General features: G+C 45.0%; 2 protein-coding genes and 1 pseudogene across 2 annotated transcripts; 2 read left to right on the plus strand and 1 right to left on the minus strand.

The window, feature by feature from the left end:
- Positions 1-10,224, plus strand: part of LOC125371692 — a 44,172-nt pseudogene extending 33,948 nt beyond the window's left edge.
- Positions 10,139-11,787, minus strand: LOC125379238 (cytadherence high molecular weight protein 1-like). Its single transcript, XM_048395486.1, has 3 exons — positions 10,612-11,787; positions 10,324-10,556; positions 10,139-10,142 (listed from the first exon to the last, which is right to left on the minus strand). The coding sequence occupies exons 1-3, from the start codon at positions 11,785-11,787 to the stop codon at positions 10,139-10,141; spliced, it is 1,413 nt and encodes a 470-aa protein (XP_048251443.1).
- A 335-nt stretch (positions 11,788-12,122) lies between these two features.
- Positions 12,123-22,837, plus strand: LOC124121966 (GATA zinc finger domain-containing protein 14-like). Its single transcript, XM_048395487.1, has 5 exons — positions 12,123-12,303; positions 16,483-17,097; positions 18,139-18,710; positions 18,986-19,794; positions 22,540-22,837. Exons 1-5 carry the CDS (start codon positions 12,123-12,125, stop codon positions 22,835-22,837), a joined length of 2,475 nt encoding a protein of 824 aa, XP_048251444.1.
- The last annotated feature ends 1,862 nt before the right edge of the window (positions 22,838-24,699 follow it).

Below are 24,699 nucleotides of genomic sequence, written 5' to 3' on the forward strand. Positions count from 1 at the left end.
GTTGTAGGTAAATGTATCCCTGGAGGTTAAAGTGTTCTCTCGTCACGCCAGGCTCCTCACTGCCTGTATAAGGGTTGTAGGTAAATGTATCCCTGGAGGTTAAAGTGTTCTCTCGTCACGCCAGGCCCCCCACTGCCTGTATAAGGGTTGTAGGTAAATGTATTCCTCGAGGTTAAAGTGTTCTCTCGTCACGCCAGGCTCCCCACTGTCTGTTTAAGGGTTGTAGGTAAATGTATCCCTGAAGGTTAAAGTGTTCTCTCGTCACGCCAGGCTCCCCACTGTCTGTATAAGGGTTGTAGGTAAACGTAATCCTGGAGGTTAAAGTGTTCTCTCGTCACGCCAGGCTCCCCACTGCCTGTATAAAGGTTGTAGGTAAATGTATCCCTGGAGGTTAAAGTGTTCTCTCGTCACGCCAGGCTCCTCACTGCCTGTATAAGGGTTGTAGGTAAATGTATCCCTGGAGGTTAAAGTGTTCTCTCGTCACGCCAGGCTCCCCACTGTCTGTTTAAGGGTTGTAGGTAAATGTATTCCTGGAGGTTAAAGTGTTCTCTCGTCACGCCAGGCTCCCCACTGTCTGTTTAAGGGTTGTAGGTAAATGTATTCCTGGAGGTTAAAGTGTTCTCTCGTCACGCCAGGCTCCCCACTGTCTGTATAAGGGTTGTAGGTAAATGTATCCCTGGAGGTTAAAGTGTTCTCTCGTCACGCCAGGCTCCCCACTGTCTGTATAAGGGTTGTAGGTAAATGTATTCCTGGAGGTTAAAGTGTTCTCTCGTAACGCCAGGCTCCCAACTGCCTGTATAAGGGTTGTAGGTAAATGTATCCCTGGAGGTTAAAGTGTTCTCTCGTCACGCCAGGCTCCCCACTGCCTGTATAAGGGTTGTAGGTAAATGTATCCCTGGAGGTTAAAGTGTTCTCTCGTCACGCCAGGCCCCCCACTGCCTGTATAAGGGTTGTAGGTAAATGTATCCCTGGAGGTTAAAGTGTTCTCTCGTCACGCCAGGCTCCCCACTGTCTGTTTAAGGGTTGTAGGTAAATGTATCCCTGGAGGTTAAAGTGTTCTCTCGTCACGCCAGGCTCCCCACTGTCTGTATAAGGGTTGTAGGTAAATGTAATCCTGGAGGTTAAAGTGTTCTCTCGTCACGCCAGGCTCCCCACTGCCTGTATAAGGGTTGTAGGTAAATGTATCCCTGGAGGTTAAAGTGTTCTCCCGTCACGCCAGGCTCCCCACTGCCTGTATAAGGGTTGTAGGTAAATGTATCCCTGGAGGTTAAAGTGTTCTCTCGTCACGCCAGGCTCCTCACTGCCTGTATAAGGGTTGTAGGTAAATGTATCCCTGGAGGTTAAAGTGTTCTCTCGTCACGCCAGGCTCCTCACTGCCTGTATAAGGGTTGTAGGTAAATGTATCCCTGGAGGTTAAAGTGTTCTCTCGTCACGCCAGGCTCCTCACTGCCTGTATAAGGGTTGTAGGTAAATGTATCCCTGGAGGTTAAAGTGTTCTCTCTTCACGCCAGGCTCCCCACTGTCTGTATAAGGGTTGTAGGTAAATGTATTCCTGGAGGTTAAAGTGTTCTCTCTTCACGCCAGGCTCCCCACTGTCTGTATAAGGGTTGTAGGTAAATGTATTCCTGGAGGTTAAAGTGTTCTCCCGTCACGCCAGGCTCCTCACTGCTTGTATAAGGGTTGTAGGTAAATGTATCCCTGGAGGTTAAAGTGTTCTCTCGTCACGCCAGGCTCCTCACTGCCTGTATAAGGGTTGTAGATAAATGTATCCCTGGAGGTTAAAGTGTTCTCTCGTCACGCCAGGCCCCCCACTGCCTGTATAAGGGTTGTAGGTAAATGTATTCCTGGAGGTTAAAGTGTTCTCTCGTCACGCCAGGCTCCCCACTGCCTGTATAAGGGTTGTAGGTAAATGTATCCCTGGAGGTTAAAGTGTTCTCTCGTCACGCCAGGCTCCTCACTGCCTGTATAAGGGTTGTAGGTAAATGTATTCCTGGAGGTTAAAGTGTTCTCTCGTCACGCCAGGCTCCTCACTGCCTGTATAAGGGTTGTAGGTAAATGTATCCCTGGAGGTTAAAGTGTTCTCTCGTCACGCCAGGCTCCCCACTTTCTGTTTAAGGGTTGTAGGTAAATGTATTCCTGGAGGTTAAAGTGTTCTCTCGTCACGCCAGCCTCCCCACTGTCTGTTTAAGGGTTGTAGGTAAATGTATTCCTGGAGGTTAAAGTGTTCTCTCGTCACGCCAGGCTCCCCACTGTCTGTTTAAGGGTTGTAGGTAAATGTATTCCTGGAGGTTAAAGTGTTCTCTCGTTACGCCAGGCCCCTCACTGCCTGTATAAGGGTTGTAGGTAAATGTATCCCTGGAGGTTAAAGTGTTCTCTCGTCACGCCAGGCTCCTCACTGTCTGTATAAGGGTTGTAGGTAAATGTATCCCTGGAGGTTAAAGTGTTCTCTCGTCACGCCAGGCTCCCCACTGTCTGTATAAGGGTTGTAGGTAAATGTATCCCTGGAGGTTAAAGTGTTCTCTCGTCACGCCAGGCTCCCCACTGCCTGTATAAGGGTTGTAGGTAAATGTATCCCTGGAGGTTAAAGTGTTCTCTCGTCACGCCAGGCTCCCCACTGCCTGTATAAGGGTTGTAGGTAAATGTATCCCTGGAGGTTAAAGTGTTCTCTCGTCACGCCAGGCCCCCCACTGCCTGTATAAGGGTTGTAGGTAAATGTATTCCTGGAGGTTAAAGTGTTCTCTCGTCACGCCAGGCTCCCCACTGTCTGTTTAAGGGTTGTAGGTAAATGTATCCCTGGAGGTTAAAGTGTTCTCCCGTCACGCCAGGCTCCCCACTGTCTGTATAAGGGTTGTAGGTAAATGTAATCCTGGAGGTTAAAGTGTTCTCTCGTCACGCCAGGCTCCCCACTGCCTGTATAAGGGTTGTAGGTAAATGTATCCCTGGAGGTTAAAGTGTTCTCTCGTCACGCCAGGCTCCCCACTGCCTGTATAAGGGTTTTAGGTAAATGTATCCCTGGAGGTTAAAGTGTTCTCTCGTCACGCCAGGCTCCCCACTGTCTGTATAAGGGTTGTAGGTAAATGTATCCCTGGAGGTTAAAGTGTTCTCTCGTCACGCCAGGCTCCTCACTGTCTGTATAAGGGTTGTAGGTAAATGTATTCCTGGAGGTTAAAGTGTTCTCTCGTCACGCCAGGCTCCCCACTGTCTGTATAAGGGTTGTAGGTAAATGTATTCCTGGAGGTTAAAGTGTTCTCTCGTCACGCCAGGCTCCTCACTGCCGGTATAAGGGTTGTAGGTAAATGTATCCCTGGAGGTTAAAGTGTTCTCTCGTCACGCCAGGCTCCCCACTGTCTGTTGAAGGGGATATACACGTGTTTAGGTGAACCCCTATGTCGTGAACGACAGAAGTACATGGTAGTGCTGACTGTTTATCACACATTTGTATAATACATACAGAAAACCAAGATGAATGAAAGAGATGTTAACACAATTAACATAACTGTGGCCACACACAAGTAAGCATGTACATGTAAATAGATATTGTACTCTTTGAATCTTTACAATTTTGCCACGGAAATGTGTGTGTGTATGTGTGTGTGCGTGCGTGCGTGCGTGCGTGCGTGCGTGTGTGTGAGAGAGGAGAGAGCGATACCATGCTGACTCCGACCAGTCCTTGTTTTAGCCCCTTAATGCCGAGCGCCAGACAGGGAAACAACAAGTACCACATTTTAACGTCTTTTGGTATGACGCGGCCGGGGATCGTACCCGGGACCCTCCACTCTACGGTAGAGAGACTGTTGAGAGTAGAGCAACGGTTTAGCTAGTCGACCTGTGAAGACGATGAGTAGAATAGGTCTTCAGCAACCCATGCTTGCCGTAAAAGGCGACTATGCTTTTAGTAAGAGGCGAGTAGCGGGATCGGGTGGTCAGGGCCGCAGACTTGTTTGATGCACGTCTTCGTATCCCAATTGCGTAGATTGATACTTATGATCACAATCACTGGATTTTCTGGTTGAGTTGACGGAAGTAAAAAGATCCCCCGTCTGACATGATGTTATTGATGACAATGTTAGTTAAATACGTAACAGTAAGCCCTCCCAAACTTGATGTAGGATATGTAACACACGCGTCATGTTTCAGCTTACTGCGGTCATACAAGTCGTCAGACACGGAACATGAATCAGTGTAAAGAGATTGTTTATTCTAGCACTATAACCATGTCAATGGGTTTCTACCGTCTGACTGTCTGACTATCTGACTATCTGACTGTCTGACTGTCTGACTGTCTGACTGTCTGAATGTCTGACTGTCAGACTGTCAGACTATGGGTGTTCCTCCCATATCAAGCAGACACGCCGTGAAATAACTAAAATACCGTTCAAAGCGACGTCCGGGGGCACGGGTGGCCTAGTCAGCTGAGGCGCCGCGATTCGCTGTGCAGAGTTGCGTCCCTTTGGCACGCCAGAAACCTATGATCGTTGGTTCGAATCCCGGTTCGCCCTGATTATGTTTCTAGGTTTATCAGCACCATACCCGTGCTCGTGGGTTTCACCGAAGTGGTAAAAGTCTGAGACTTCGGGCTTTCCTCCCATATTAAGCAGACACGCCGCGATGTAACTGGAATACTGTTAATAGCGGCGTTAAACCCAACTCACTCAATCACTCATTTTTTGTGTGGATGTAGACAGATATGCAGAACATTTGCAGAGTATATATTTGTCACGATACGATGACATGTACCAACCATGTTTACGAGCCTGACTACCAGATCCCGTTAGTCGACACTTACGATAAGCATGGGATACAGAAGACCTATTTAGCCGGGGGTATAATGATCAGGGAGTCGAGATTAAATCGGTGAAGAAATAGAGAAGAACAAATAACCCTTCCTCTTCACCCACGTTCATCCGTCACCTGATGTAAACATGTTTCAGCTGGCCTCACATATACAGACATAAACAAATAATCAGTACATTATATCATTAACTTTTAATTAAGTTGGGGGCGGTCGGGTACCCTTGTGGTTAAAGCGTTCGCTCGTCACGCCGAAAACCCGGGTTCGATTCCCGACATGGGTAAAATGTGTGAAGCCCATTTCTGGTGTGCCCCGCCGTGATATTGCTGGAATATTGCTAAACGCGGCGTAAAACCATACTCACTCACTCACTTAATTAAGTTGAGTTTATCATTAAACATATAATATGTGTATTGATGTTGAAGCATCTTCGACTTAACTTGTCAGTGTTTTTATAACAGTCATTCTTAATTCTAGGGTCGTTCGAATCCCGACATGGGTGATATTGCTGGAATATTGCTAAAAGCGGCGTAAAACCATACTCACTCACTCACTAATTCTAGGGTCACGTTTCAGGTTTTATTGACAAGTGGTGGTATTTCTGGAAACGCTTGTGTCACGTGTTGAAAGGCAGATGTCACGTGACTATAACTGACAAGTTGACGTTAAGCAGGAATGGGAAACATTCTTTGAAATTTAAATTTGATAAATGATACTGCGCTGTCAAAGCGCCTCTTGAGTGTCAAAAAAGGGATGTTTGAGCACCTGAGGGTTTTTGATCTCGTGAAATAGTTGGAGTTATATAGGTTTGTACTTTAAGCTGTGGGAGTAGCCAATAAGAAGAAAAGCGACAAAACCATGTGCATACTCAAACAAAGAAAAACACGTTAATGTTGGACTAGTAAAACAAGCCAGCATTGTTTTACATCTGGGCGTATGGGTTACTGTGAGTGACAGGTGTGTAATTGCATTGTCATCAAAGGATTCATGACTTCTGTAAGAAAAAAAAGTGAGGTTGATTTGGTTTTCGGAGCAATTTGTTCTCCCAAATGTCACGTGATAGACATACACATCAGTGAACGTTACATCTTATTATCGTAGCTAAACCAATTTGATAACTGGAACCAGTACTACAACAATCTGAAAAAGGTGAACAAGAGCATTGCATTTGATTAACTAAGAGAGTCAGTTTAGAGGTGAGGTGAGGTGGAATGGGGTTTAACGGCGCGCCCAAGATTATTGCGTGTGTGTGGCTGCTTGAACTAGTCCGGACTGACGACGATTTATAGTGAAAGTCCACTGAGATACCATGCCGCAGTTTAACATGAGTACCCCACTCAGACACAGTATACGGACTCCAAGCCGACCAATCCTTGTTTTAGCCCCTTAATGCCGAGCGTCAGATAGGGTAACAACACGTACCATCTTATAACGTCTTTGGTATGACGCCGCTGGGGATCGAACCTCGGACCTTCCGCTCTCCGGGCGGACGCTCTACCACTAGACCACGGAGGCGGTCGAGTCAGTTTAGAAAATAATGAAACTGTTTTATCAACAATTACCATGGTCAAAATTGAAAGAGACACAAACACAAACTACTACGAAAGTCTACAAGTATCAGCAACTGCACTGCATTTAATTAACTGAGGAATTCAGTTTGTCAAATAAATAAAGGTGTTTTAACCCTCAAATACCAACAATAAATACAGGGTCAACTGAGTTTGGTCAAATTTGAGAAATATTAACAATGACTGTTTCCAATCTTTAATATTTTCGGGAAAATATTTCTTCAACCACAATGACCTTGAAAAAGTCAACATTATGATTGTATTTAATATCATGGAGTTGATTTACGAACAATTGTCAACAATAACTACGACCCGTGAAGATGCGGGATAGAATAGGTCTTCAGCAACCCATGCTTGCCATAAACGGCGACAATGCTTGTCGTAGGAGGCGACTAACGGGATCTGGTGGTCGGGCTCGTTGACTTGGTTGATGTATGTCATCGATCCCATTGTTTGGATCGATGCTCATGATGTCAGTCACTGGATTGTCTGGTTCAGACTCGATTATTTCCAGACCACCGTCATATAGCTGGAATATTGCTGAGTGCGGCGTTAACCAACCAACCAACAAACAAACAAGAATAACTACAGTTGGTTTTTATTTTCAGTTACAGAAAGAACCCAACAAGGATGAACAGTTGCGAATGCTGCACCACCTGGCCTCCGGGTTTTTCAATGTTCAGAAACAGACGCATAAGAAGACAGAATTCGCATCATCCAACGTAAAGAGCTACACTGGGTTCCCTCATGCATTACTTAAATCTTTCGATAAGGACCTGAAAAATAAACTTCAGCGCCAATCTAAATCTAAGGACAGTGGGCAGACCCAACAGACACCGTCAGAAGCACACTACTCGGACTATTTACATGTACTGAGTCAAATGTACTTCAGTAACTTTGCGTACCCAGCTGATAGTGTCCTGGCAATGAACAGTGGCCAGACTACTCACAGTCCTGGAACCGGCGTCCATCGTGTGTCTCAAATGCTGTCCAACTCGCCCGTACCTATCAATAGTATTCATACAACAAATCAGCTTCAGCCTTCACATCATACTGACATCCAGCCCTCCTCAACAATTGTCCCTTTTCCCCACCCTTTGTCAGAGAGCGAGTTCCTGCAGACGGACACTCTTCCCTATGTTTCAGATGGCAATGGTGATAGTTCCTCCGTGTCTAGGGGGGAGCATACACCAATGATCAATACCACTCACTCATCATACGATGCGGTTGTGCACAATACAAGAACTGTAAGCGTGGGGAATGCAGAGGACACCTTGGTGAATATTTCAGATCCATCACATTTGTTCATCGAGCCTACTAAAACAGAGACTTACATGGTACAGACCTTTGTGACTAAGTCTTCAGATGTGGATCCATTCTCAGAATCTCACGACAGTTCTGTACTCCCCGTGACTGATACTCATCTCCACACGCCAAGAATGCATCAAAGTGCCTCTGTCAGTCAACCTGTTGATGCACTTCCCGACAAACGTATGTCCAGAAATGTCACCGCAGCTGGTGATGTGGAGGGAACGTCAGTTATGCTTCAATCAAACGTAGACGTGAGCGGTACATTAACATTAGCATCTATCTCCAGGATGCCATCCGACCCAGTGACTGTTTCAAAGGGAGTATCGTCACCGGGCCCTGAACTCTCAGTGTCTGATGCTATAAAGCATGAAGCCACTCCTATAGTAATGGAGACTACGAGCACTTCAGATGTCCGGCTCATCATGCCTTCTTCAACTGTAATAGTTCTCCAGGCACCACTCCCATCCACGGTGGTGCAGTTCCCAAGTGCAGATTGTCCTCTAAGCAGGCTGAAACACCACGAATCACAACATAGCGATAAATATGAAACAAGAAAGTTAGAACATCTTTACAACATCAACAAGAATGCTGAAACTACAAACCATAGTGGAGCCAGGCACAGGAAAACCCCGCATTATCAAGTCACACCAACAAAAATGAAAGGACCGAGACGGGGGCATGACGCCTTTGAACAACTAGATTTTCACATTACGTCAGGTCTGAGTGTGAAAATGCCACCTTCAAAGGAATCAAACAACAAGGGTGTCTCAGTTTTAACATCTCAACATCTGAACATTGGGCAGAAGCAACAACTGTATCATCGGCAACATATTCAGTTATGGCACCATGAATACCAGCACAAAAGTCAGCTTCAGCACCTGCAGTCGAAAGAAGGGCAACATATGAAACAGTATAAACATCAGAATCAGCATCATCTTCAGAATCAGCATCATCTTCAGAATCAACGTCAACGTCAGGATCAGCCTCAACGTCAGGATCAGCCTCAACCTCAGAATCAGCACCAACCTCAGAATCAGAAGCAACGTCAGGATCAGAAGCCACGTCAACGTCAGGATCAGAAACAACATCAAAGTCAACGTCAACGTCAGGATCAGAATCAACGCCATGATCAGATAAAAACACAGAATCAGCATCAACATCAGAATCAGCGTCAACCTCAGAATCAACGTCAACGTCAGGATCAGGAACAACCTCAGAATCAACATCAGCATCAGAATCAACGTCAACGTCAGCATCAGAATCAACATCAACGACAGGATCAACACCAACCTCAGTATCAGCATCAACGACAGGATCAACACAAACCTCAGAATCAACATCGACTGCAGAATCAGCATCAACGAAAGGACCAACATCAACGACAGGATCAACATCAACCACCAAATCCCCATCAGCAACAGAATCTACACCAACCTAAGAATCAGCATCAACTGCAGAATCAGCATCAAAGACAGGATCAACACCAACCTCAGAATCAACATCAACTGCAGAATCAGCATCAACGACAGGACCAACATCAACGACAGGATCAACATCAACCGCAGAATCAGCACCAGCCACAAAATCCCCATCAACTACTGAATCAACATCAACCTCAGAATCAACATCAACCGCAGAATCAGCATCAAAGACAGGATCAACACCAACCTCAAAATCAACATCAACCGCAGAATCAGCAAGAGCCACAAAATCCCCATCAACTACTGAATCAACATCAACCTCAGAATCAACATCAACCGCAGAATCAGCATCAAAGACAAGATCAACACCAACCTCAAAATCAACATCAACTGCAGAATCAGCATCAACGACAGGACCAACATCAACGACAGGATCAACATCAACCGCAGAATAAGCATCAACGACAGGACAAACATCAACGACAGGATCAACATCAACCGCAGAATCAGCACCAGCCACAAAATCCCCATCAACTACAGGATCAACACCAACCTCAGAAACAACATCAACCGCTGAAACAGCATCAAAGACAGGATCAACACCAACCTCAGAATCAACATAAACTGCAGAATCAGCATCAACTGCAGAATCAGCATCAAAGACAGGACCAACATCAACGACAGGATCAACATCAACCGCAGAATCAGCACCAGCCACAAAATCCCCATCAACTACAGGATCAACACCAACCTCAGAAACAACATCAACCGCTGAAACAGCATCAACGACAGGATCAACATCAACCGTCAAATCCCAATCAGCAACAGGATCAACACCAACCTCAACATCAACCGCAGAATCAGCATCAACGACAGGATCAACATCAACCACAGGATCAACATCAACCACAAAATCCCCATCAACTACAGGATCAACACCAACCTCAGAAACAACATCAACCGCTGAAACAGCATCAACGACAGGATCAACATCAACCACCAAATCCCCATCAGCAACAGGATCAACACCAACCTCAGAATAAGCATCAACTGCAGAATCAGCATCAACGACAGGATCAACATCAACCGCAGAATAAGCATCAACGACAGGACCAACATCAACGACAGGATCAACATCAACCGCAGAATCAGCATCAACGACAGGATCAACATCAACGACAGAATCAACATCAACCACCAAATCCCCATCAGCAACAGGATCAACACCAACCTCAGAATAAGCATCAACGACAGGACCAACATCAACGACAGGATCAACATCAACCGCAGAATCAGCATCAACGACAGGATCAACATCAACGACAGAATCAACATCAACCACCAAATCCCCATCAGCAACAGGATCAACACCAACCTCAGAATAAGCATCAACGACAGGACCAACATCAACGACAGCATCAACATCAACCGCAGAATCAGCACCAGCCACAAAATCCCCATCAACTACAGGATCAACACCAGCCACAAAATCCCCATCAACTACAGGATCAACACCAACCTCAGAAACAACATCAACCGCTGAAACAGCATCAACGACAGGATCAACATCAACCGTCAAATCCCCATCAGCAACAGGATCAACACCAACCTCAACATCAACCGCAGAATCAGCATCAACGACAGGATCAACATCAACCACAGGATCAACATCAACCACAAAATCCCCATCAACTACAGGATCAACACCAACCTCAGAAACAACATCAACCGCTGAAACAGCATCAACGAGAGGATCAACATCAACCGTCAAATCCCAATCAGCAACAGGATCAATACCAACCTCAACATCAACCGCTGAAACAGCATCATCGACAGGATCAACATCAACCGTCAAATCCCAATCAGCAACAGGATCAACACCAACCTGAACATCAACCGCAGAATCAGCATCAACGACAGGATCAACATCAACGACAGGATCAACATCAACCCCCAAATCCCCATCAGCAACAGGATCAACACCAACCTCAGAATAAGCATCAAATGCAGAATCAGCTTCAACGACAGGATCAACATCAACAACAGGATCAACATCAACCGCAGAATCAGCACCAGCCACAAAATCCCCATCAACTACAGGATCAACACCAACCTCAGAATCAGCATCAACCGCAGAATCAGCATCAACGACAGGATCAACACCAACCTCAGAATCAACATCAACTGCAGAATCAGCATCAACGACAGGACCAACACCAACGACAGGATCAACATCAACCGCAGAATCAGCATCAACGACAGGATCAACATCAACGACAGGATCAACATCAACCACCAAATCCCCATCAGCAACAGGATCAACACCAACCTCAGAATCAGCATCAACTGCAGAATCAGCATCAACGACAGGACCAACATCAACGACAGGATCAACATCAACCGCAGAATCAGCACCAGCCACAAAATCCCCATCAACGACAGGATCAACACCAACCTCAGAATCAACATCAACTGCAGAATAAGCATCAACCACAAAATCCCCATCAGCGACAGGATCAACACCAACCTCAGCATCAGTACAAACATCAGATTCAACAGCAATATCACAACCAGCATGCCATTCAACATGAACACAAACAAAAGCGCCAAATACATGGTCTGACAAGGCAACAGCTTTTACGTCTGAGGAGAAACATTGAGTCTCAGAAGCAGATGCAACAAAGACTACGTTCATCCAGGGCCAAACTCCGTAAAGCTAATAACAGCACACCAGGCGGAGGTAACTTGAACCAGGTAGCTCGACCAAAGTCCAGTCAACATAATCCTAGTCTGCCTTCACCATCTCACAGACAATTCCAAGGTGTGTTACAGAATGGACACAATGGAAATAAAAAGGAAACAATTCAAGACTTATCAAGAAATAAACAAGATCACTATAGTAGCCAGAGAAGGAAATTGGCTTTTGTGAACAACAATATGAATAGGTTTCAAGCTCATCAACAAACGACGAACATAAGACACCTCTTACCAACATCCAAACAGGATAAACGAAGGCTGCAACTACTCCACATGAGACTTGGAGGGCAATCATCAGGATGGACGGACTCTAATAACAACAGAAAACAACAGTTGATGTTACTTCGTCAATTGAAAGACAAGATGGACTCATCATTGGAACCTGTACAAGAACAGCAGGTAGAAAAGGGCCAAGACAGTGCACATCAGAAGCGTACCCAGGCGAGTGATCCAGGTACTAAGGTTGGACTTTCATCAGGTTTTGTACCTAGGAAAAGGGTGGTAAATACGCCCAGCATTTCGAAGCCTGGAGTTAATGCAGGAAACATTACACTGCAAGCACCCAAAACGTCTAGCAAGTTCAGACCAGTTGTAAGGAATAACGTTTCTATTATGCAGCTTAGGAGACAACTAGGTCTAACTACAAGAAACGTCAAAGCAAGGATTACCAATCCAATCCATCCTGGACTAGGTAGCTCTACAAAGCTTCTTCAAAATAGGACTGCCAGACAAAGAGGTGTTGGGAAAATGCCTGCTTCAGATGCTCAAGCAAATGGTTCAACTTTAAACAAATTGGGGAGAGTAGCACAGCACAGTGTCAAAGAGGGCCATAGCTTAGGAACAGTTTCCACAAGTTTAGATCAGATGAAGGTGAATGATTTGAATGCCATAATGAAGGAGGACAATTCAAGTATTTCAAGAGTTCCATCAGGTCAACCAAGTTTGTCAAGACAAATGCTAAACAATTTAAAAGGAAATGTTGGACACAGTGTTCAACGCCAACATGGTTTGTTTAACACACCTGGACAATATTTAGGAATGAGGATTGAAAACAGAAATAATTCAGCTAATACATGGTCCCTTAGGAGTAATAGGAAAACTATCCAAAATAGAACAAATTCACAATTGTCAGACCAAATAAAGGCAACCTTACCTAGAGCACGTAGCAACAATAGAGTTATGCCATCTGAAGCAAAACCCAATGTACGTGATAAAACGTCACTCAAAATAAATATGGAGAAATATGCCAATGTTTCAACAGCTCCTCCAAGTCGACCAAGTCCACCAAGGCGTCAGATGACACTTTTTGCAAATAACTTGCCAACAGCTGAGCCCCAGGGCCTCTCCTTGAACCTATCTACCAAAGGAAGAGGGATCAGAAACGAACATACACATTTCCGTTCGGGTTCTCATCACAGTATTATGAATACAATTCCTCAGATAATAGGACCACAAGCATCAGTCCCAGCGAAGAAGACCTTCCCTAGAACAAGCAACAACAGTGGGATGCCAACAGGCAGGATCAGGTCTAATGAAAGAGCCGATCCAAAACAGGAACGCACTTCCGATGTTTCAGAAGTGCTGTTTAGTCAACCGAGTGTACCAAGAAATCACATGGCAAACCAGTTGAGAAACAATAGCTTGCAGACTTCTGGACATGAAGACACATCTTTTGCTATATCTGTGCAATCTTTGTCAAGGGAGAATGGAGACATTCAGCAGATACCAAGAACACAATCTTCTATCCAGGGGAAGCAGGCAGGTCCCACAATATCAGGCACAGTGAATGAGATGAACCAAAACAATGCTACTGTTTCACAAGTTCCTTCAAGACAGTCAAGTCTATCAATAAGTCAAATGTCAGACACCTTCAGAAACACTAGAGGGTATGCTACTCAGCATCATAGAAGTTCTTTGAACATTCCAGTGCAATCTGTGAGAAGAAGGAATGAAAACACAAATCAACCTGCAATGATAGGGTCTGGTCATAGCACTTGGGATAACATGCAATGGAGAACAAGACAACAGTCCTCCAATCCAGCACATAAGCCATCACATAATAGGAAACAATTCATTCCATCCAACAGGAGATCTGAAGAGTTGAGTCATCAGCACCATATTCAACTGATGAATGATAAATTTTCGCAAAGAACATCCCAGTCAACCAGACAAAAGAGTGATACTTCTTTCGTGATAGATCATTTTCAAAATCCTATAAACCAACCTGTGCGTTCTGATATCAATGGAAGAAACACAAATTTGAATAAAAATCACTTGCAGAGTACCATTGAACGAGCTTTGCAGAGTACCAGTGAACGAGCTCCACAAAGTGCACCTTTCACTGTTGGAGTTGGGGTACCATTAACAAATATTCATGGCATAAATAACTTAGGGCCCAACAAGGCACCAGTAAGAATACCAATTATAGCAGGAAGAATTGGCTCATCTTTTAATGGCCGGGTGACATCAGGAGGCTTCAACTGGAACCAACAAGGCAGCAGTGCGGCAGTGCCACATTCTACAAGTGGAGCACCTGTAAGTCACACTCAGGGCATAGTTGAGTCATCTAACCATCAGGATGTTTCCGTTAAACCACCCAGAATAGTACAAGGAAATGTCACTGAACACTCATCCAGAAATCAAGAAATAACCAGCCAAGTACCAGGGAAAGGAATGTATCAAAATACCGAAACAGGTGAAGCGATCCTCAACAAGCCTATACCTAACAGATCACAAGAAACGTTACAAACAATTTTGTCAAATTCTTCAAATAACCAAAATGATGTGGATGTGGCAACCTCATTCACATCTACATATCGCATGAATCAATCCGACAGTAGATCTGTGTCTAGACGAATTGAACCAAACACGAATAGAACCATTGATCACCGGAAATCGCCCATGCTTGATTCGGTGGATGGTGGCCTTGCTACTACACATGTATTTAGGGGAGCTGAACGAGCCTCAAATAGAACCACGCCCATGACTGAGTGGAAGGATGCCACCCATGCTTCATCTTTCAACAAGCCTGATGTAGGGAGAGGTAATACCGATATTCCTAAAAACGGGCATGTATCTATCGCACGTCAAGCTGCTCACAGCAATACAACCAAGACTCCCCAGACACCAAGAATGCTCTCTGAAATCAAAAATAAGGTGGAGCTTTTGAGGAAACTAAGACAAATGCTTTTTAATAATGCAACAACCAAAACAGAGATGTCTTATGTTGCCATTAATCCTACAACTACTACGACCTCTACAACTACAACTACGACGATGACCAAGACACCTAGTACAACCACAACCACTACCCCTACGACCACAACAACTACAACTACTACCAAGCCACCTAGTACAACCAGATCCACTACCCCTACGACCGCTACAACTACAACTACGACCAAGCCACCTAGTACAACCACATCCACTACCCCAACGACCGCTACAACTACAACTACGACCAAGCCACGTAGTACAACCACAACCACTACCCCTACGACCGCTACAACTACGACAAAGATTCCCCAGACACCAAGAATGCTCTCTGAATTTCAGCCTTCTCTGTTGGGAAACAAAAATAGGGCAGAGCTGTTGAGGAAACTAAGACAGATGCTTTTTAATAATGCAACAACCAAAACAGAGATGTCTTATGTTGCCATTAATCCTACAACTACTACGACCTCTACAACTACAACTACGACAATGACCAAGACACCTAGTACAACCACATCCACTACCCCTACGACTGCTACAACTACAACTACGACCAAGCCACCTAGTACAACCACATCCACTACCCCAACGACCGCTGCAACTACAACTACGACCAAGCCACGTAGTACAACCACAACCACTACCCCTACGACCGCTACAACTACGACAAAGATTCCCCAGACACCAAGAATGCTCTCTGAATTTCTGCCTTCTCTGATGGGAAACAAAAATAGGGCAGAGCTGTTGAGGAAACTAAGACAGATGCTTTTTAATAATGCAACAACAAAAACAGAGATGTCTTTTGTTGCCATTAATCCTACAACTACTACGACCTCTACAACTACAACTACGACAATGACCAAGACACCTAGTACAACCACATCCACTACCCCTACGACTGCTACAACTACAACTACGACCAAGCCACCTAGTACAACCACATCCACTACCCCAACGACCGTTACAACTACAACTACGACCAAGCCACGTAGTACAACCACAACCACTACCTCTACGACCGCTACAACTACGACAAATATTCCCCAGACACCAAGAATGCTCTCTGAATTTCGGCCTTCTCTGATGGGAAACAAAAATAGGGCAGAGCTGTTGAGGAAACTAAGACAGATGCTTTCTAATAATGCAACAACCAAAACAGAGATGTCTTTTGTTGCCATTAATCCTACAACTACTACGACCTCTACAACTACAACTACGACAATGACCAAGCCACCTAGTACAACCAGATCCACTACCCCTACGACTGCTACAACTACAACTACGACCAAGCCACGTAGTACAACCACAACCACTACCCCTACGACCGCTACAACTACGCCAAAGCTACATAGTACAAATATAGACACAACTAGTCGTACCTCTACATCCACATCCACTGACTCAACTTCCTATACTCCAGCGAGTACACCAACAACATCAGCTACAAGGAGTACAACCACTAGAAGTACATCTTCAACTAGTACACCACCTACGTCGTTGATGACTGCTGATGTTCTTGTTGATGTGAACCTGAAGAAGATGGAGTTTCTTAACATGCTCAGGCAGATGATGATAAGCAATCTGACTCTGAAAGCGAGTATAAAGCAGGATGTCCTTCATGGAAACAAAACACCACCCATGTCATCCACTCATCCACCAAGGACAAGGCTGACGCTTACCAGTTCTGACAATCTACGTAAACAGAACAGGATTGCCACTGCATTCGAACCAAGTGTAACTTTTCGCCCAACAGTGACAGAGGCATTACCTAAGGCAACTACCACTATGATTAATTCAGGCATCTCAACCAAAGCTACATCAAGAACACAGAAGAAGACAGAGCTTTTACTGAAGTTGAAGAAAATGTTCATCCATAATATGACAACTGAATCGTCTAGAAGAATGACGAGAACACAACAGGTTACAACTAAACTAGGAATACTCACCACTCAAATGTCATCATTGGTGACTACTGTGCCAACTGGTTCTACTCCAAGGCAGAATGCCGTGCAAGACATCATTCCAACTGTGTCAGGTACGTCGCAAGCTGGAGGAAATATGCCCTCCTCCACAGAAGACATTCATACAAGAAAACATGATCCCAGTGATCTATATGTCACACGTGTCATACCTCCAAGTAGCAGCAACAAAACAGACAATTCAAACCTAACAATGCGAAAGAAGGCAGAATTGTTAAGAAAACTCAAACAAATGCTAATGCAAAATATCACTCTGGACCAGAGGTTGACGGAAGAAGCTGCTGTACCTTTGACTTCCCCTGTGACTCCAATAACTATGCCAAGATTCTTACCAAAGACTTCCATATTAACTGAAACAACAGCCTCTCCATCGTCCGCAACAACTCTACCACATGTTCCGCCATCAACAGATTCCTTTGAATTATCTTCTGCAACAACTACCACAACAGCAATCCCAATGATTGAATTTACAACAACTTCCACTACCTCAACAACTACACCAATTATATATACAACTATTACCTCAACACTTGTCTCAACAAATGTTACAACAACATCTTCAACACCTGCCACACAACCTACCTCAACAACAACATCAACAGCTGTCCCAACAACTAACATAACCTCTGCTCCTACAACGTCTCGAACAACGACTGAATCACCTGCCTTGGTGACAGTTCTAGCATCAAGTACAATATATACTGGATCGCCTACCATAACAACATACACTCCACCGCCAACATCTATTCCAAAAACTACCCCAACCATTGCCCAAACATCGACCACAAAGACTTCTTCAACGTCAATCCTAACAGCAGCAGCGACAGAATTTCCAATTAGTGATGAATCTACTACCCATTTAAATGTCTCAGAAATGTCTACAAAATCAAAATCAACATTGACAACACCACCAACAACCTCAGCCCCAAAAGCTCCCCGAACAACACACTTTACCCCTACCTTAACTCTATCAACGGCACCTCATTTCGAACCTCCCATTTCATCAGTGCCCAGCACAAGACATGGGCCTGCAGGAATTCAGCAAATTAATATTGCTTCAACCAGATCTGGTTCAAGTTCCGCAGTGCATGCCACAGGACATGCTCCAGTGATGCCCGTCAAGAATAACAGGAACAGCTTTGTTCTCAGTAAACCATCTGGCTTTAACTTCGCAAACTTCCATACGCTGACTCCTTTATCATGGCTGTACGAGAAGAACCTATTACCAAGGAGTCATTCTGCAGATCCTGGGTTCCCTATTCCTCATCGTAATGGGAATGTTGTGACATCATTCAAACCTGTAAGTGAAAACAATAAAAGAGGCAGTGATCTGAATGTACTGGACTCGATCTCCCTCAGGAATAACCCCCATGTACTAGGCAGCATACTACTGGCAAACCCTCGTGACTTCATACTGCCTGCCTCCAAGGATGTTGGTGCTGATTATTCTTCTGTTAGTGTGACAAGGAGAAGCACCTCTTTAACAGTTGCCAAAGAATCGGGCCCTGCATCTGTACCGGCGATGTCCATCCCCATATCTACAGTTATCCCATCAACTGCCCTTGACCTTGGGAATACATCGGCTGAGTCTCTAGCTGCACCAGCTAGTTTTGAAACTAGGTCTATAGCATCTACATCCACTGCATCGACAACATCTAGTACAGTTACAGTAGCTGCTTTTGCTACTAATATATCTCCACCATCAAATACTTTCTCACAACCCAGCACCTCAACACGTAAGGGCATACGTATCCCACCAACTGCTCCATCTACATATACACAGACAACAACTACTACCACTACTCCTAAAACTACATTAACTAGTACTACTGCCATGACCACCACATCAACAATGACAACCACTACCAGTACACCTACAACCAATGCCGCTGTAACTACAACAGCTACTACTACATCAACCACTACAACATCTACAACTATTAGACCGACCACTACAACAACACCTGCAACTACAACTACTACACCAACAACTACAACTACTACACCAACCACTTCAACTCCTACAACTACTACACCGACCACTACAACTCCCACAACTACCACACTGACCACTTCAACAACTCCTACAACTACCACACTGACCACTACAACAACTCCTACAACTACTACACCGACCACTACAACTCCTACTACTACCACACCGACCACTACAACTCCTACAACTACCACACCTACCACTACAACTCCTACAACTACAACACCGACCACTACAACTACTACACCAACAACAACTACAACTACGACATCAACCACTACAACCCCTACAACTACAACACCGACCACTACAACTCCCACAACTACCACACCGACCACTTCAACAACTCCTACAACTACCACACTGACCACTACAACAACTCCTACAACTACAACACCGACCACTACAACAACTCCTACAACTACTACATCAACCACTACAACTCCTACAACTACAACACCGACCACTACAACTCCTACAACTACAACACCGACCACTACAACTACTACACCAACAACAACTACAGCTACGACACCAACCACAACACCTCCTACAACTACTACACTGACCACTTCAACGACTCCTACAACTGCTACACCGACCACTACTACTCCTACAACTACTACACCGACCACTGCAACTCCTACAACTACAACACCGACCACTACAACTACTACACCAACAACTTCAACTACTACACCAACCACTACAACCCCTACAACTATTACACCGACCACTACAACTCCCACAACTACTACACCTACCACTACAACAACTCCTACAACTACAACACCGACCACTACAACAACTCCTACAACTACTACATCAACCACTACAACTCCTACAACTACCACACCGACCACTACAACTCCTACAACTACAACACCGACCACTACAACTACTACACCAACAACTACAACTTCTACATCAACCACAACACCTCCTACAACTACTACACTGACCACTATAACTCCTACAACTACTATACCGACCACTACAACTCCTACAACTACTACACTGACTACTTCAACGACTCATACAACTACTACACCAACAACTACAACTACTACACCAACCACTACAACTCCTACAACTACTACATCAACCACTACAACTCCCACAACTACCACACTGACCACTTCAACAACTCATACAACTACTACACCAACAACTACAACTACTACATCAACCACAACACCTCCTACAACTACTACACTGACCACTATAACTCCTACAACTACTATACCGACCACTACAACTCCTACAACTACTACACTGACTACTTCAACGACTCATACAACTACTACACCAACAACTACAACTACTACACCAACCACTACAACTCCTACAACTACTACATCAACCACTACAACTCCCACAACTACCACACCGACCACTTCAACAACTCATACAACTACCACACTGACCACTACAACAACTCATACAACTACTACACCGACCACTACAACAACTCCTACAACTACAACATCAACCACTACAACAACTCCTACAACTACAACACCGACCACTACAACTCCTACAACTACTACACCGACCACTACAACAACTCATACAACTACCACACTGACCACTACAACAACTCATACAACTACTACACCGACCACTACAACAACTCCTACAACTACAACATCAACCACTACAACAACTCCTACAACTACAACACCGACCACTACAACTCCTACAACTACTACACCGACCACTACAACAACTCATACAACTACCACACTGACCACTACAACAACTCATACAACTACTACACCGACCACTACAACAACTCCTACAACTACAACATCAACCACTACAACTCCTACAACTACTACACCGACCACTACAACAACTCATACAACTACCACACTGACCACTACAACAACTCATACAACTACTACACCGACCACTACAACAACTCCTACAACTACAACATCAACCACTACAACTCCTACAACTACTACACCGACCACTACAACAACTCCTACAACTACTACACCGACCACTACAACAACTCATACAACTACAACACCGACCACTACAACTACAACACCGACCACTACAACTACTACACCAACCACTACAACTCCTACAACTACTACATCAACCACTACAACTCCCACAACTACCACACCGACCACTTCAACAACTCATACAACTACCACACTGACCACTACAACAACATCTACAACTACAACACCGACCACTACAACAACTCCTACAACTACTACACCGACCACTACAACAACTTCTACAACTACAACACCGACCACTACAACTCCTCCAACTACCACACCAACCACTACAACTCCTACAACTACAACACCGACCACTACAACTCCTCCAACTACAACACCGACCACTACAACACCGACCACAACAACTCCTCCAACTACAACAACTCCTACAACTACTACATCAACCACTACAACTCCTACAACTACCACACCAACCACTACAACAACTCCTACAACTACAACACCGACCACTACAACTACAACACCGACCACTACAACTACTACACCAACAACTACAACTACTACACCAACAACTACAACACCGACCACTACAACTACCACACCAATCACTACAACAACTCCTACAACTACTACAACTCCTACAACTACTACATCAACCACTACAACTCCTACAACTACTACACCGATCACTACAACAACTCCTACAACTACTACATCAACCACTACAACTCCTACAACTACTACATCAACCACTACAACTCCTACAACTACCACACCAACCACTACAACTCCTACAACTATCACACCAACCACTAAAACTCCTACAACTACCACACCGACCACTACAACAACTCCTACAACTACTACACCGACCACTACAACAACTCCTACAACTACCACACCAACCACTACAACAACTCCTACAACTACCACACCAACCACTACAACAACTCCTACAACTACAACACCGACCACTACAACTACAACACCGACCACGACAACAACTACACCAACAACTACAACTACTACACCAACAACTACAACTCCTACACCAACAACTACAGCTACTACACCAACCACTACAACTGCTACAACAACAACACCCACAACTCCCACACCAATCACAACACCAACTCTTACAACTACTACATCAACAACTACAACAACTTCTACAACTACTACACTGACCACTTCTAGTACTCCAACCACAACAAAAACTACAACCACATCTACTACATCAGCATCATCGGCTACTGACACTACTACTTCAGCTACAACTGCTACAGCAACCGCTGTTACTGCACCCATTGTATCTAAAACAACTTCAGCTAAATCTACGACCTCAGGCGCCTTTTCCACTGAAGATGTTACTGACATTACTGCAACTACCACTACACCCACTACAGCTACAGCTCCAACTTCCTCCACAACACCAGCTACTGCTGCTAATCAACTTCAGGAACCTGGAGTCTTAGATGCCTTGAAAAACCTTCTGATGGACTTCGGTCTCATGCAAGTCTCCGGACAGCAATCATCTACAGCCACTACCACGACAACGACCACAGCAACAACACCCACAACAACAACAATAACGACTCCATCGACAACAACAACAACAACAACAACAACAACCTCAACAACCACATCTACGATTCCTCAGACGACAAGAACCACACCAACAACCACATCATCCTCATTTTGTCCACAAGATCAAATTGTAGAGTGTGGCCCCAGGACGCGGTCCTTTGGCGGGGCCAGGCTCGCCCGTCTGTGGACCATGTGTCAGTCTCGTTGTTCTCTAGACGGAAGCTGTGACACCCCGCTGTGCTCGTGTACGTGCATCCCAGTCACACCAAACAGATATGACCGAAGCGAGGACTCATGAGGCGGGTTACAGGTTGAAACAGTTCTCATGTGATCAACTCTGCTGTACCCATTTCGTAAGTTTCGAGTTGTTTCGTTTCTGAGTAGTGTGCTGTCTCAGGATGCAACTGAGGGGAACGTAAAGTGGTGTTTCAAGAGGCACTTGTGATCGCAAAATGCTGAGGTAGGGGACGTTTCAAGAGGCACTTGTGATGGCAAAATGCTGAGGTGGGGGACGTTTCAAGATGCACTTGTGATGGCAAAATGTCGAGGTGGGGGACGTTTCAAGAGACACTTGGGGTGGCGGAATGTCGAGGTGGGGGACGTTTCAAGAGGCACTTGGGGTGGCAGAATGTCGAGGTGGGGGACGTTTCAAGAGACGCTTGTGATGGCAGAATGTCGAGGTAGGGGACGTTTCAAGATACACTTATGATGGCAAAATGCTGAGGTAGGGGACGTTTCAAGAGGCACTTGTGATGGCAGAATGTCGAGGTGGGGGACGTTTCAAGAGACACTTGGGGTGGCACATAAGGATTGTGCGATGTTTCAAGAGACACTTGGCGTGGCACATAAGGATGGTGCAATGTTTCAAGAGACACTTGGCGTGGCACATAAGGATCGTGCAATGTTTCAAGAGACACTTGGCGTGGCACATAAGGATGGTGCGATGTTTCAAGAGACACTTGGCGTGGCACATAAGGATGGTGCAATGTTTCAAGAGACACTTGGCGTGGCACATAAGGATGGTGCGATGTTTCAAGAGACACTTGGGGTGGCACATAAGGATGGTGCAATGTTTCAAGAGACACTTGGGGTGGCACATAAGGATGGTGCGATGTTTCAAGAGACACTTGGGGTGGCACATAAGGATGGTGCAATGTTTCAAGAGACACTTGGGGTGGCACATAAGGATGGTGCAATGTTTCAAGAGACACTTGGGGTGGCACATAAGGATGGTGCGATGTTTCAAGCGGCACTTCGGATTGCATACCGAGGTCTCGGGCAGGACAGTTGCATGGCGTGAGGCACTACGATGTGGACCACCAGGACGTGTGGTGACGAGTGTCGAGATGGTGAGGTGCTTCTCGAAATATTTGACTGTCAAAAGGCGTGACGTTTCAGGAAACACTTGATTTTGGTTGAGATAAGATGAGGAGACGCTTGACAATGACCTTCAAGATGAGGTGACGCTTGGAATTGACTGTCAAGATGGCGTGACGTTTGAGATTGACTGTCAAGATGGCGTGACGTTTGAGATTGGCTGTCAAGATGGCGTGACGCTCGAGATTGACTGTCAAGATTGTGTGACGCTCGAGAATGACTATCAAGATGGTGTGACGTTTGAGATTGACTGTCAAGATGGCGTGACGTTTGAGATTGGCTGTCAAGATGGTGTGACGCTCGAGATTGACTGTCAAGATTGTGTGACGCTCGAGAATGACTATCAAGATGGTGTGACGCTCGAGAATGACTGGCAAGATGGTGGCGCCGGGGTAGAAGTACACACGCAAGATGTAGTGGTGGATTCACCGCACACTTTGGATATCTTGACATTTAATGTCATGTACCATTGCTTGTTTCAAAACAAGGGCTGTACAAATTTACATTAATTTACTCATGAAAATGGTTCGGAAAAGCACGTGTAAACGTGGAGTTGTTCCACCAAAGCCATGGGAGTTGTTCCACCAAAGCCATTGTTGAAGTGGATGATTGAAACCAGTGTTAGAACGTGGCAGGTGTCTTTTTAAAACTTTTGAATATTTTGGTTCCATTATATATTTTCTATCTAAGCAGGAGACGTTACAGTTCTATAC

The sequence above is a fragment of the Haliotis rufescens genome, unplaced genomic scaffold, assembly GCF_023055435.1.
Source record: "Haliotis rufescens isolate VD_foot unplaced genomic scaffold, xgHalRufe1.0.p SCAF_14, whole genome shotgun sequence".
In the NCBI taxonomy this organism is placed as follows: Eukaryota; Metazoa; Mollusca; class Gastropoda; order Lepetellida; family Haliotidae; genus Haliotis; species Haliotis rufescens.

Excerpts from the sequence above, each read along its gene's own strand:
- LOC125379238 (XM_048395486.1), bottom strand. The coding sequence starts at position 11,787 with ATGAACGTAGTCTTTGTTGCATCTGCTTCTGAGACTCAATGTTTCTCC. Across the intron at positions 10,557-10,611 it reads CGGTTGATGTTGTTTCTGAG|TTGATGGGGATTTTGTGGCT; the intron begins GTTGGTGTTGAT and ends TTGATCCTGTAG.
- LOC124121966 (XM_048395487.1), top strand. The coding sequence starts at position 12,123 with ATGAGACTTGGAGGGCAATCATCAGGATGGACGGACTCTAATAACAAC. Across the intron at positions 17,098-18,138 it reads CATCATTCCAACTGTGTCAG|GACATGCTCCAGTGATGCCC; the intron begins GTACGTCGCAAG and ends TGCATGCCACAG. Across the intron at positions 19,795-22,539 it reads TACAACTCCCACAACTACTA|TCTCCGGACAGCAATCATCT; the intron begins CACCTACCACTA and ends GTCTCATGCAAG.